The 14989-nt window shown below is 41.3% G+C and overlaps 1 protein-coding gene across 2 annotated transcripts in view; it reads left to right on the forward strand.

Moving 5' to 3' along the window:
• SASH1 (SAM and SH3 domain containing 1) overlaps positions 1-14989 on the forward strand; it is a 161493-nt gene that overhangs the window by 110603 nt on the left and 35901 nt on the right. Inside the window, exons 9-10 of one of the 2 annotated variants that reach the window (XM_081945640.1) lie at positions 6433-6565; positions 13487-14325. In XM_081945640.1, coding sequence (XP_081801766.1) covers positions 6433-6565; positions 13487-14325 — 972 coding nt within the window. The remainder of the gene's footprint in view (positions 1-6432; positions 6566-13486; positions 14326-14989) is intronic. The other variant, XM_081945641.1, reaches the window with a different exon arrangement.

Below are 14989 nucleotides of genomic sequence, written 5' to 3' on the forward strand. Positions count from 1 at the left end.
GTTGAATCTGCCATTCAGAAGCCAAAACTTGGTTTTTTTCTTTTTTTTAAAACAAAGTATCCTTTGCTCTATTTTCTCTGATTCTGTTGACGTTGTAACTAGACGGTTTGCAGCTTGTCTGTAGAGACTGATAATCACTCAAGGACACGGACTGTTCTCTTGCAGGTGTCCTTGTGGAATATTTTGGACAAGGGAAGGGAAAGGAAAGAAAAGATAGAGCCCTCACTTTTTTGAAAAAATTAAAAGGATCTTCTGTTTAAGCAAATTCGAAACAAAATATTTTTATACATAAAAGAGACATTGAAAGCGAGAGTGGCAGTGGATTCTAAACTTTTTCTTCTCTTCTGGGAAATATGTATTTATATTCAGATGAAGAAACCCTAAGTTACCAGGATTTTTTGGATGGAATTCTAAAGATATTGGAAGGATTTGAGAGATTTGATAAGAAGTTGGATAGATTATTGTCTGGCTCAATAAAAGATGAAGGGACTGGAGCCTCAAAAATTAAAGAAGAGAGTGAAGATATAGAAGATAAAGACAAGATAACAGATGAACCTAATAATGGAGCACCTAAGAGTGAAAGTGGAAAGGAGGGAACATGGAAAAGTGAATCTGATTATTATTATATACTTGATGATATGGAGCACTACCCCTCCTGTCAAGATGATGATGGAATTAAGAAGAGAAACAGCTTTAGAAAGACATCTGATAATCAAAGACATGTTAATTTTAATACCAGTTAAAGGGCAACAAGACTGTATGAGAGATGTTTCAAGCAAAAAAGTGCGGAGAGAAGTTTTTAAAAACTTTATAAAGAAGTTCATAAGAGAATTGACGCAACAACTGGCTAAAGAGATAAGATTGTTTTGTTACTGGAAAGACACAGGCTGATAATGAAGGTTGATAACTTAAAATTTAGTTAACCTTTGGTGATTAATAAGTAGGATTTTCTAGACACTTTTAGAATGTTTTCTTTAAAATGTTTATTCGTTAATTAATAATTCATTATGATAATAATAATGGAATAATAATCTCAATTAAAAAAATAATTTGGATATAAACTGTAAATTGGGACCTGGGGAAAAGATTTATCAATTTTACTAATACATTTTTGTTTAGATTTTGTCATAAAGATGTAATTTCTCTTGGGTCGGAGGGGAGGAGATGTGATATAAATGGCAAAAAAAATATTCTTTTTTCTTTAGATAACTATAATAATAAGGAAATGTTAATGGATAATGTTTAATGATTTTTACATGTCTTGGCATTCGTAAAAGCAATCAGATATAAGCCTTAAATAGTGAGTTGGGAAAAAAAAGGGAATATGCTATAAAAGGGTAATTATTGGAGGTTTATAGGAATAGCTAATGAATGCCAGTAGGTGGTTGTGTCTTTAAATACAAATGATTCTAGCTAAAAGCATGTTTAAATAATTATAGCTAAATGAGAATGATGGTATATTGATGGCAAAATACATAAAGATTTTCGATTTTAAAATGTAAATTAAAAATATGAAGGATGTATAGTAACGCACGAAATTTATTTGTAACCAATCTTGCTTTCTACAAGATGTAATGAAGAATGTTTTTGGTGTGTTTTTGTTTAATTAAAACAATAAAAAAATCCCCCCCGCCCCCCCCCCCCAAAAAAAAGAATTGTAAGCCTGACAAGTTGGCCACTTTTTGGAATCTGTGAACAACTGTATATGAAGAGCAAGACTCCATATATAAAGATTAGATAGTTTTTGTTTACTTAGCAATTGAGTGAATTGTACCATTTAAGTCAGGATGCCAAACATATGCATGAAACTGTATCTCTAGATAAATGCATATGTAATAAAACATGTGCATATTATTACATATATTTTCTTTATCAAGATCCCTATTTCTTGTAACTAATCACATAGTTCTGAAATGAAAAATTAGCTTTGATACAGATAGGAAATAAGGTTAAGCTAGCTCAACACCACTGAGTTAAACAGTAATTTGATAAGTTAATTAGTCATTTCTTGGATGTACTTTTTTATTGGCATATTTAGAAAGCAGATCATGACTGAAGAAGCAATAAATGTAGTCGGATGAAGAAATATAAATCAGCTCGTTAAAACGTGAATTTCAGGAGTTGTTTCTTTAGATACAGTAAATACATACTTCCCCAAATCATACTGTGTTTCCCCAAAAATAAGACAAGGTCTTATTTTCTTTTGACCCCTGAAATAAGCGCTTGGTCTTATTTTCAGGGAGATCTTATTATTTTTAAGGTGCAAGAGGCAGCGAGCATGGTCACCTCATGGCTGCTGCTGTGTTGCAATTTTGGGGGAGGGCTTATTTTTGAGGGAGGTCTTATCATGCGCTCAAAAGCCCGATTGGGCTTATTATCCCAGGAGGTCTTATTTTAAGGGAAACAGGGTATGAATTAGCTTGGCTTGAGATAGAGAATTCAATGGGAGTCAGAGCTTGCAGAGAACATTGAAAACTGTCCAACTTTTCCGAAGATCATATTAGCAACTGAGACAGTTTCCTGACTTCTAATTCTACTTCGTTAATGTAGAAGCACAAAGAACAAACTTGAACATTGGGCACTATCTAATAAAATGAAATTCAGTGGTGAAAAAAGTAAGGTTCTACATTTAGGCAAGAAAAACAAAATGCACGGGTACAGTATAGCTGGTACCTTGCTCAGTAGTAGTAACTGTGAGAGGGATCTTGGAATTCTAGTGGACAACCATTTAAATATGAGCCAGCAGTGTGCAGCAGCTGCCAAAAAAGCCAACACAGTTCTAGGCTGCATAAACAGACAGATAGAATCAAGATCCCATGAAGTATTAATACCACTTTATAATGCCTTGGTAAGGCCACACTTGGAATACTGCATTCAGTTTTGGTCGCCACGATGTAGAAAAGATGTGGAGACTCTAGAAAGAGTGCAGAGAAGAGCAACAAAGATGATTAGGGGACTGGAGACTAAAACATGAAGAACGGTTGCAGGAACTGGATATGTCTAGTTTAATGAAAAGAAGGACTAGGGAAGACATGATAGCAGTGTTCCAATATCTCAGGGGTTGCCACAAAGAAGAGGGAGTCAAACTATTCTCCAAACCTCCAAATAACCCAGGTTTGGAAGCTTTGGACCACCTGACAAAAGTTTCGTTTCAGTTTATAGTTGGAGAACTTCATAACTGCCAATGCTGTTGATCTGGTTCCCCTGTGCTTTTTCATGCAGCATTGACCCACTTTTTGCTGGTATTAGAACATCACATGCACTTGTTCCAAAAGAAGCTGGGAAAAATAGTCCGCCTTCCTGCTTTTGCCAAAAGTGAGCCCTGTTGGCCTTGCACTATTTTGCTGGCGGCTGAATAGCACGCTATCTCTTTAAAGCCAAGATAATTTTCTGAACTAGCTTGGTCAATTTGTTATGGTTTAAAACTGTGGAGCCAGCTGTCTGCAATCTGATGTAATGTTGCCATGGAAACTAGAAATGAAACACTTAAGCATTCACTACAGAATTTCTGCATCCAACATTAGCCAAAATAATTAAGACTTGAGCCATTAGGGGCTTTTGAATGAAAGGGGTGGGGGCTTACAGTGTGGTTGAAAACCAAGCTGTTCCTGTTTACAGTATTGCAGTTCCATGTGTTTTCTTCTTTGAAACATGCAAAGAAATTGCTTTGCAGAATGAGGGTTATACATGATGTGGGGCCCTCTTTTTTTTTTTTGGCACAGAGTTACTGGCTATGTCGAAACATTTTCAGGCAGAAAGCTGCATGCCTGTAGATGCAAACGACTCAAAGTTGTTGAATTGGAAGCATTCTGACCTCTGAGTGGGATAGCCAAAGTGCCACATGCTGTAAAATGTTCCCTTTTGGTATTAACATGCAAATGTCTTTTTGTGTAGGGAATTACTTAACGTAGGGCCAGTTCATACTTTTCCTGGAATGGATGCGTACTCAATCCAACAGCATCTTGAAGAGCATTTTTCCTCTGAAAATGCTTACACGTATCCAAGGGCAAAAGAGAAAGAGTGCATCCGTAGGGATTTTTAAAATGTCCTATTTTATTTTAGAGTCCAAGCAGGACAATATGGCTGCATTTATATTTGCACATAAAGCTATATTGTTTGAACAATGGCCCAAAGCACTGTAGAGTGAAACAGAGACACCCGGATCACGAGGAGTAATCATTTGATCCAACTGTGCCCTGGTCAGATTCCACTAGAAGTTATGTGTCCCGTTCTGGGCACCACAGTTCAAAAATGACGATGGCAAAAGTCCAAGATCATTGAAGAACTGTGGACCAAGTCCTAGGCACCCTTAGAAGGGGTGGTAGATAGCAATTGATTTGATTTGCCCCATGTGGGGCAAAAAAAAGAGAGAGAGATGTGGTGGCTAAGACGCAGAGCTTTCGATCAGAAAGGTTGGCAGTTCGGCTGTTCGAATCCCTAGCTCTGCATAACATAGTGAGCTCCAGTTACTTGTCCCAGCTTCTGCCAACCTAGCAGTTCGAAAGCATGTAAAAAATGCAAGTAGTAAAATAGGAACCACCTTTGGTGGGAAGGTAACAGTGTTCCGTGCGCCTTCAGCATTTAGTCATGCCGGCCACATCATCACGGAGACGTCTTCTGACAGCGCTGGCTCTTCAGCTTTGAAACTGAGATGAGCACCGCCCCTTAGAGTCGAGAATGACTAGCACATATGTGCGAGGGGAACCTTTACCTTATGTGGTTACTGTGATAGATAGGTAAAGGTAAAGGTTTCATGTGTGAAACATACTTTCATGTGTGACTCTAGTGGTGCTCCATTTCTTAGCCAAGGAAGCCAGTGTTATCCGAAGACACTTTCATGGTCATCTGGCCTGCATGACTGTACAACATGGTGAATGGAATACTGTTCCCTTCCCACCAAAGTGGTGCCTATTTTTCTACTCACATTTGTATGCTTTCAAACTGCTCAGTTGGCAGGAGCTGGGATGAACTAACAGGAACTTGCCCTATCATGCAGTGCTCAGGTCTCAAACCTGGGCTGTCAAACTCAGCGTCTTTAACCGCTTAGCCATCGCGTCCTCAGCTTGATACATATGGACATGATATGCATTTGCTGTTAAATAAAGCTTATTTCGTCCGACTTAAAACACAGATAGACAGCAAGGCCCAATTTCAACCTGGAAACTTAAATGACCCAAAGTTCACCCACAGGAAGTTGCTCTTGGGGTTCTGAGCTGGGAGTCTGGAACGGGGATGAATTGGTCAGGGCTGTGTATGAAAGCAAAGGCCGAAAGAGAGTCTTTGGAGAGCTCCAGCTGGAATCTTCTCCGCTCCTTGGAATGCAAGCCTTGTACAGTGGCAGTTCTGTACTGTAAAAGCCAAGAGTTAAGTCTCCCTCTTCTTTTTTTCCCCCTTTCTTTATTTTGGTCTCCCCCTTTCTACTTTCGCACACAGAAATTCTAAATGGGGCCAAACAGAGGAAGTAGCATATTGAGCGCTGGGTCTGGCTTGAAAATGAGAGCTCTGATTTGGTTCACAAGGAATGGATTGTTTCAGCCTGTGGTGTCACTGCTGCTGGAGAGGGAGGATTCTTTATGTCTCTGTAATGCTGGATACTTGAGGGAAAACAGCTGGAACGGAGCAGGAAGCATCAGATGTGAGACCAAATGGGAAGCTGGGGAATATGGGCTAAACTAAGAGCCTTGCAAAGGTCAGAGTTTTCCTTTGGTTGGTTCTTGAGGAATGCTCGGTTTTTATTAACAGCCAGTCTTGAGAATCTTTAGAATGAGAAGCCCGGGATGGGGATAAGAGGGGAAAAAATTACAATTAAATACATTGGAGTGGAGAGGATTAGCCTTCCTCTTCGTTTTCCTCCCCTTCCCTCTCTCCCTTCCCACCTCCTCATTTTTTGCTGCTGTTGCTGTTTATGATTTTCCTTGTTAAGGCTGGAAAAAGAGGAGTCAATGAGAGTGTTTCAGTTCAGGGCAGAAAAGCAGTTTATAACCAGGCTTTTCAATGTGGAAGGTTCGCCAGGCCAGGAAGACCACTGCCTGACCCAAACCACAGGAGCTTAACTAACAGAGCTCAGAGAGTGCTAGGGAACTGTCCTGCCTGGGCTATGTGGGAAAGCAACGTGGAGATTGCTGTTATTGCACAATGTGCAGCGGCAGAGAGGACGAAGAGGGCTGGAACACGTTTTGGTGCCTGAGAGTTTACTTTGTGCTAATTTAGAAGTAAAAATGGTACGTTCCATTCCTTTTAAAGTACTGTGTTTGTGTGTGGGAGAGGGGGACAGAGAGGGAGGGAGAAGAAATTGTGAATATTCAGGATGACAGATGAACTGTTTCAAGTTTCAAGGTTTGCCTTGTTTTAGGACTCTGGAAAAAGGGACGCTTCTCTGCCTTGAGCTGTGCCACAATTCCTCCACTAACATTTCCTTTTGCTTCTTGCTAGTCAAGAGAACCATCAGAGGATGAATCAGAAGAATCAGTGAAGTTCAAGAGACTGCATAAGTTGGTCAACTCAACTCGCAGAGTGAGAAAGAAATTAATTCGAGTGGAAGAAATTAAAAAACCCAGCACTGAAGGTAAGAATTAGGAGCTTTAACAAGATGATGTGTTGGGTAGCGGTTAGAATGGCGTGGTGGAAAAGAGAGGGTGGGTGTGCCATCCCTTTGGAAAAGGGTATGAGAAATTTGCCAGAGGAAAAGAAGAAACATTTGGTCGCCCTCTGAATTGATGTTTTTTTAATGCACTCTGCTCAAATTGATCAGCTGGATCAGAATAGCTCTTTGCATTATCGGTCTAAGTTTATGGCTGTACTGTATTGTCCGCAGGTTTCTAGGTACTGTTACCTACCGTGGGGTTTATTTTGTGGCTGGGTAGTCTGTCTTCTTTTATTGCAACGTAATTTATTGGGGATAGTCTCAAGTGAAAAGGCTATAGAGAGGCTGTTGGTGGTGGATGGACTGTACCATCCATCCTTTCACCACCTTCCCCCTCTCCCATCCTACAAAAATCTGCAGTCCCAAAGTGGATTTTTGGGGAGTGCATCTGGGGAAGAAAGCTCTATCAGCCAAACAGTATTCCTCCTGAAACTGGACAGACACGGGACAGTCCCAAGAAAAGGGGCTCCCTGATCCATAACCTTGACTACCAAATTCATTAGAATTCTTAGCTCTGCATTTGTCAGTATAGTAGGAGAATCTGCATACTGAGTATACACACTTTTCCAAGAAGTGACTAATGTGACATGAGGTTTTCATTAATGAAATGTAATAGCGAACACTAGATTAAGAGTTTGCGGGGAGCAGAGTACTGGTAGGAGAAAAAGATACATTGCCTTTCTAGTTTTAAAAAATGCTTTTTTTAAAAAAATAAAAGCCTCTGTCACTTTGCTTCATTCTTGCTTTTTTCCCCCTGCAAGTTCTGAAGCCAAGAAATGTCACTCGTAAATGAGCTGTGTTCTTCGGGGTGGGTGGGTGAGGGATGAAAAACTGTAAAAGAACATGCAAGTGGGGTTTATCCCATAGGGTTAGAAAGCGAGTCAGTTTCTCATGGGATGCTGAAACATCTGCCTGACCGAAACCACACCCTTCAAGTTTGGCAAATGGTTCTTTCAGCAGGAATGATGAGCTTGTCAGAAAATAGACATGTATCACTTGAATAGAAGTCAAAGAATGCCACAATTGATTCCATGGCTGAGAGAGAGTTTAACCCTTTAAAGTAAAATATAGTGAGTTGCACTTTTATAGCATTTATTTGGATTTGATTTTAAAAATAAAATGACAAATCGACATTAAATATTATTCCACAGCAATAACTAATTAAGGGATGTACACTTAAATTCAGGAGAGGAAAAGAGAGGCCTGATAGAGATGTGATTTTTTTTTGGTGATAAGAAAAATATCTAAGGAAAATATCTAAGGACCTTCTCTGGGTTCTTGAAATCCAAGGCAAAGAAAGCTTGTTCCATTCTCAGTTTCTCCAGGGGTAGGCCTCAACATATGACCGTAATTGAATCTAAAATTTCTGTTGCAAAGTGAAATCTTTGTTAAGTGAGTTTTGCCCCATTTTACCAACTTTTCTTGCCACAGTTGTTAAGTGAATCACTGCAGTTGGTAAGTTAGCAACACAGTTGTTAAGTGAAACTGGTTTCCCCATTGACTTTGTCAGAAGGTTGCAAAAGGTGATCCCATCATCCCTGGACATTGTAACCGTCATAAATATGAGTCAGTTGCCAAACATCTGAATTTTGGTCATGGGTCTGCTGCTATGGTTGTAAGTGTGAAAAATGGTCATAAGTCACTTTTTTCAGTAATGTAACTTTGAACGATCACTAAATGAACACCTATGAACTTTTACTAAAACCATATTTATTTATTTATTTATTTGTGTATGTGTGTGTGTCAGGGACGTGCGGTCATTGGAGGCAGGGGAGGCAGAGCCTCCCCTCTCATCATGAAATAATAATATATAAAATAATAATATCCACGAGGGAGTTTCATATATATAAGAGGAAGAGGAGCTCAGGCGGGCAGAAGGAAGCGCTTTAGTCAGCGGGGTGTGGGGGAGAGGAGAGAATGCTCAGGCATTCTCCCCTCCTCTCCCCGGACACCTCGCTGACTAAAGCACTTCCTTTCGCCCGCCTGAGCTCTTCCGTGGGCGAAAGAAAGTGCTTTAGTCAGTGGGGTATAGGGGGAGAGGAGAGAATGCTCAGGCATTCTCCCCTCCTCTCCCCTGACACCCCGCTGACTAAAGCGCTTCCTTTCACCCGCATGAGCTCTTCCGCGGGTGAAAGAAAGCGCTTTAGTCAGTGGGGTGTCGGGGGAGAGGAGAGAATGCTCAGGCATTCTCCCCTCCTCTCCCCCAACACCTCGCTGACTAAAGCGCTTCCTTTCGCCCGCCTGAGCTCTTCCACGGGCGAAAGAAAGTGCTTTAGTCAGTGGGGTGTCGGGGGAGAGGAGGAGAGATTCTATCCTCTCCCCTGACACCCCACTGACTAAAGCGCTTTCTTTCGCCCACGGCACAGCTCAGGCAGGTGGACGCTCAGAGCCCCTGGAGCCCGTGCTCCCTCACAGCTCCTGTCGTCCCGTCTGGCAGGCGCCACCCGCCCGGGAAGCAGCTGAGCTGGGAAGTCCCTGCCAGCAGTTTGGCTTCCAGAGCGGGCGGTGCGGGCGCCGGTGGGCTCCTCTGGGCTCCCGCCTTCCCAGAGCGCGTCCCTGTTTTTGCAGAAAGCAAAAGAATGGAGAAGAAACGGGGAAGCTTCGGGTGGGAAATGAGGCCATGGAAGAGAGTTTTGCCCTTTGCTGGTGAACATGGATCGGTCTTGCGCCCATCCTGGAGAGATCCCACCCTGGGCTGGCTTTCAGAGACGTGAAAGGCTCTTTCCTCAGGCGGGCATCTTTTCCAATGAAATAGATCGAGACAGGAAGATCATTTTATTACATTTGAACGTTTTGACTAAAACGGATTCTCTCATTCAAGGAGGGAACCCAAAGACCATCTTTCCGTCCCTTTTATCAAAGAAAATGCCATTGGACAGGGCAAAAATAACTCCTCCTTTGCCCTGGAAATCAGCTACATGGAATTAAACACTATAATCCAACTTCTGCGTGTGTGTGTGTGTTTGTGTGTTTGAGAAGGGGGAGGGGGGAGAGAGGGAGGAAGAAGGGGAGGGAAAAGAAAAAGAAAAAGAAAGAAGAAAACTTATTTAAATAAGTTTAAAGCTGTTGCTTTAAATCGGAACTGAGCATGCTTGACTGTGGAATTCTGGGAGTTGAAGTCCACAAATCTAAAAAAATTGCTGCCTCACTAGCCATAAACTTCACCGCACGTCACTGGTGTGTGTGTGCGCGTGTGTGTTTTCGTAGATTTTCACAGATGTAGATATGCTGGTCTTGTTGTATTCAGATCTTTTCCCGTGTAAGATTGAGAGTATCTTGGCGATGTGTCGATGAGGTCCCACTCGCCATCTTCAGGCTAGTGCCTTTGGCTTCGTGCTTGTGCAAGCAAAGCGTGATCGGAGCTGCCGTCTTTCTATAAATATTGATGGGTGGGTGTGGAGTGCTGGCTTTGTTGCTATAACTGGGTTGGTTGGCTGTGTTGTTACATCTTGATTAGTTGATGGAGTTGATGTATGCAGATTAGTTGACTGTTTCATAACATCCTGTGAGGCTGAGGTATAGGTGTGTGCCCATTAGTCTTTTGTGTTGTAACGATCTGGATAATGGGTTGTATGATGACATCCTGAGCTCTAGTCTAGTGATATCCTGAGTCCTGTGCTGTAACATCCTGGGAGATTGGCTGCGTTGTAACATCCTGAGCCTTTGCGTTGTAACTTCCTGAGTTCTATGATGTAATGTCCTGAGCAGATGGCTGTGATGTGACATCCCGGGCTTTGATTTGGCTCCGAGTTTGCGGTCTGGCCATGTGTTCATGGCGTGTGTCAGTTTGCTTTGTGTGGGGGTCAGAGGGGAGTGCAGCAGTTGGTGATGCTGCCGTGGTTTGGCTTCTGGATGGTGGTTGCATTTCGTCTATAGGATGGGTTTGTGTTTGAGTCTGGAGAGGGTAATTGGTGGTGGCATCCTGTGTTGTTCTGGGTCCAGTGTCGGTTTTTGTGGCTAGGACTCATTTGTTGACTAGGGCTGGTTTCCAGATGTCTGGTAGGCGGGAGGTATCGTCACGTTTATTCATGTTGTGGGGGTGTTTCTCTATTTCGATGGCTTCCATAATTATTCTCTTATTGGAGATTAATCTGGTTCCTTCAAAATCAATTTCATGTCCTGTTGCTTTAAGGTGAAAACATACATACATGTGTGTGTGTTGTATTTGTGCTGATAAATAAATAAAGGGAGACTATCATCTTATTATCAGCACAAATACAACACAAATATAAAAAGGCAACATTAAAAATATGGTTTTCTGCCTGGATGGTCTCCTGCAGTGAGCCGATAGACAGAAAGGGGGAGTAGTGAGTTCCGTCCCATATTTGGGCATACCAGGGGTTGTAACACACTATATAGACACACTATATTTGTAGTAAGGGTTGGATATGACCTCTAACTCAAAACATTTTTTATAGCTGAGACCAATGCCCTTTTGGTCATTTGCTATGGTGATACATCGCCTTATTATTTTGATGACTGCATTGCAAGTCAAAAGGGGGCATTTCAGCCTTCGTCAGCTTCAAAATCTGATTGGATCTGTTTTGATTGGAGCCAGTTGTAGGGACCACATAGCCCCTATGTTTAACTTCACCAGTTGCCAGTTTGTCTTCAAGCACAAGGCAGAATGCGTTTGGGACCAGATTACTAGAACACAACATCTGCCATTTTCTCTTCTGCCCAAACCTCCAATGCCATAACTGTTCCTACATTCTGGCCTTCCTTTTTTGGAGAAGTCCTCATGTCTCTGATGCAGTGGTGAAATTAATTTTTTTTTTACTGCCGGTTCTGTGGGCATGGCTTGGTGGGCGTGGGAAAAAATACTGCAATATCCCCATTCCCTCTCCATTCCAGGGGAAGGATACTGCAAAATCTCAATTCCCACCCCACTCTGGGGGCAACCAGAGGTGGTATTTGTCGGTTCTCTGAACTACTCAAAAGTTCCTATACCAGTTCTCCAGAACCTGCCTGAATTTCACCACTGCTCTGATGCCATTAGGCAAAGATGTTTCCATAGTAAATTCTATTCCTTTCAGCTTTTCACTGTTGGGTTTGTTTTATATTCTTAGGATTGAAATTCAATCACTTTAAATTAGGTTAGTTTATTTTCTGCAGAGTTTTAAGTCTGCGTTGTAATGTTAATATGTGACTGTTAATTTTTAGTATAGTTAATCTTTTAGTTATCTGTTCTTCCAGCCAACATTTGAAGAATGTTTGTGTTTCTTTTTTTCTCATACAATGAGTTGTAGCTCTTGCTATTCTGTAAATATGTAGACATTTCTTGCTGTGACCTTTCTAAGTACAACATTAGCCTTTTTAGAGTTGATAAAACCCAGTGCACATTTTCCTTTCCAGGATTTTACTTGAGAGTGCACAAAACACTGAGTGAACCTATTGCAAGATTTGAGTTTAATGAAAACATTTGAAACATTCAAGTTAAAAGTTAAAGATTCAATGTATTTTGTTGGATTCTTTCCCTTCTGTATCTTGTCCCTACTGTCAAAGTAGATAAATATATCATAACATGGTATGGAGTTTCCCTCTCTACTAATAAGCAGGAAGAGGAGGAAAGGAATTTTTAAAAATATAGCTCTCCAAATAGAGTATTTCTATTCATACATGACTTTCACTATATTCAGCTTGACTAAAGGTAGAGAGAGAGAGGATGGATTATGATACCTATTCATTTTCCCTATCCTCCATGTAATCATAGATACACAAGTTTGCTTTCCTACTTTCACCCTTTCTTACTTAAAATAGCACGCTCTGTATGAAAACTCCCCCAAACAGTAATTCTGTCCACTGTTTTGCAAAATGATTGCACACAAACGTCACAGGCAATAAATTTACAATTGATGACACTATGTTAAGCCCAAACTACCTATTTCTAATTTTAAATTCACTTCTTTGGCATCGTTCACAGTTGTAGAAACAAAACAGGCTATGTCCAGAGCTACTGCTGCCTGCTGCTGGGAGCTCCTTCTGACATTCTTTTAAATATATGAAAACTGACAGACTATTCACTGCATTCCCTTTTCATTCATAAAACTCAGTCTTCTCTATCTGGTTTGCCTTTGATCTTCCTATCTATTTGTCATTTTACTTTATTAACTACATATAAATAGTTGAATTTGTTCTTGAACAGTACATTCTATTCCTTTCAGCTTTTTACTATCGTTTGGGGGGGTTTTTTGGGAGGGGGGAGATTGAAATTTATTTTAAGTTAGGTTAATTATTTTCAGCAGAGAGTTGGCCTTTTCCAAAAACCATCTAATACTGTTGAGAGACATACATCAGTGTGCCGGCATTGCGTCTATTTGCGTCTGTTTTATTCCTTGATGGTGTCCAGATTCTTCTGTTCTTCCAACTGCGGTTGGTCCTCTACCTACAACAGTTCATTTAGTGACCATTCAAAGTTACAACAACAGCACTGAAAAATGTGACGGTTATAATGTCCAGGGTCATGTGATCACCTTTGGTCAATGGGAACGCCGGACTCATTTAATAACCCTGTTTTTAGTAACACGGTTACGGCACTTGACAATTGCAGTGATTCACTTAACAACTGTGGCAAGAAAGGTTATAAAATGGAGCAGAGCTCACTTAACGACTGTCTTGCTTAGCAACGAAAATTTCACACTCACTTATGGTTGTAAGTCAAGGACTATCTGAATTAACTTATCGCCACGTGTATTTGGTTGAACAAGACTAAGAAGTCGTCTCTTTGAGATATACTTCTCTCCTCCTCCCTCCACTCTCTCCCTCCCTCCCTTCCCCCCTTCTGTCTTTTGTCATTACCGCTTTAGCTAGTGAGAACTAATATCGTGGCATATTCCTTTTCAGGTGTGGATGATCACTCCTTTGACACTCCCACAGGACCAGATGGAAGACCAGCACTTTACTCTGGAATTCACAAGAAACAATTCGCTTTGGATAATTCCTCTGAAAAACAGCCAGATCATGAAAGTGATTCACTGACCTTCTCTCCTTCATCCAGCAGCCTGGACACTTGGGGTACAAACAAGAAATTGCTTAAGACCTTCAGTAAATCTGATAGTCGTGGCCTTATAAAACCACCCAAAAAACTTGGGACATTCTTTTCTTATCCAGAAGAGGATAAAATACCCAAAGTTTGCCGTTCTTTAACGGATGGAGAAATGAAGAACCTTGGCGCTCTCAGTCATGGGGTAAGTAAAGAAAGCATTTGCTTTTATGACAGCAGGTGCAAGCATCATGTCCTGGTATCTTTGGAGGAAATCCAGAGTGTCAAGAAGCAGATCCGGTTAAAAAAGGCAGATCCTAATTATTCATGTTCTAGAGCTTTTCTCTGTCAGCGTCCTGCTAGGAAAGGTGTATCGCCTTCCATCTGCGATCTGCAGCTGCTTCATCACAAACCTAAGAGGCTAGGAAGAGGTGGGAGCTGTGGCTTCTCAAACAGAAGGCTTCGAGGGTGCAATTCAGTCAGCGAGTTCAATATCACATATGTGGTGGAAAGAAGCCTGTACAGTCACCTCAACCTATCGCATCTGGTGCGGCCCGTGACTGACAGAACCTTGAGCAAAAGTGAAGAACAGGAGTTGAGGCGGTGCCTACTGGAGGAAGAGGCGGCGGCAAAGAGGAAGTGGGCTTCCACAGTCGATCGCTGTACAAAAAGGGTTCTTTTGAGAATCCACCAAAAGTCTGTGAGTTTTACACCAGAGGTGGCCACAAGCTCCCATGAGGTTGCAGTCAGCATTGCTTGGGGTTCCCCCCCCCCCCCCAATCATGATGTTTGAAAGGCTTACCATTTCATTGCCTTTCTCTTCTCCTCTCTCCCCTCAACCTTCTTCTAATTATTGGCCAATTTGATATTCTAATAAATATTGAGACGTACTATTCTCGTTCCTTGTTCCTAAACTGACAACATTTTAAGGGAAAACCCTTGCCTTTTAGAATACAAGAAGTATGTTTTCAGATAGAAAATGGCTTTTATGTTCCATATTTGCTTGAATCAACAATATTAAGAAGAAATAAACAAACATATAACTAAATACATGGAGAGAACCAGTTTGTATAGTGGTGAAGGCACCAGGCTAAAAAGTGGGAGACTGTGAGTTCAAGTCCCATCTTAGCCATGAAAACCAGCCGGGTGACCCTGGGCCAATCCTTCTCTTTCAACCCAATTCACCTCACAGGATTGTTGTTCTGGGGAAAATAAGAGGAGGAAATGGAAATTCAGGTTTACCACCCTGAGTTATTTATAAAAATAAGCTTTTTAGGCCAAATATTTCCAAATATTCCATATGTTTGTTTTTTCTGTGCTTACTCCCATATTTCTCCTCTGATCAGAGCAGCCCACCTTAAGCC

The sequence above is a fragment of the Natrix helvetica genome (assembly GCF_964273705.1).
Source record: "Natrix helvetica genome assembly, chromosome: 2".
In the NCBI taxonomy this organism is placed as follows: Eukaryota; Metazoa; Chordata; class Lepidosauria; order Squamata; family Natricidae; genus Natrix; species Natrix helvetica.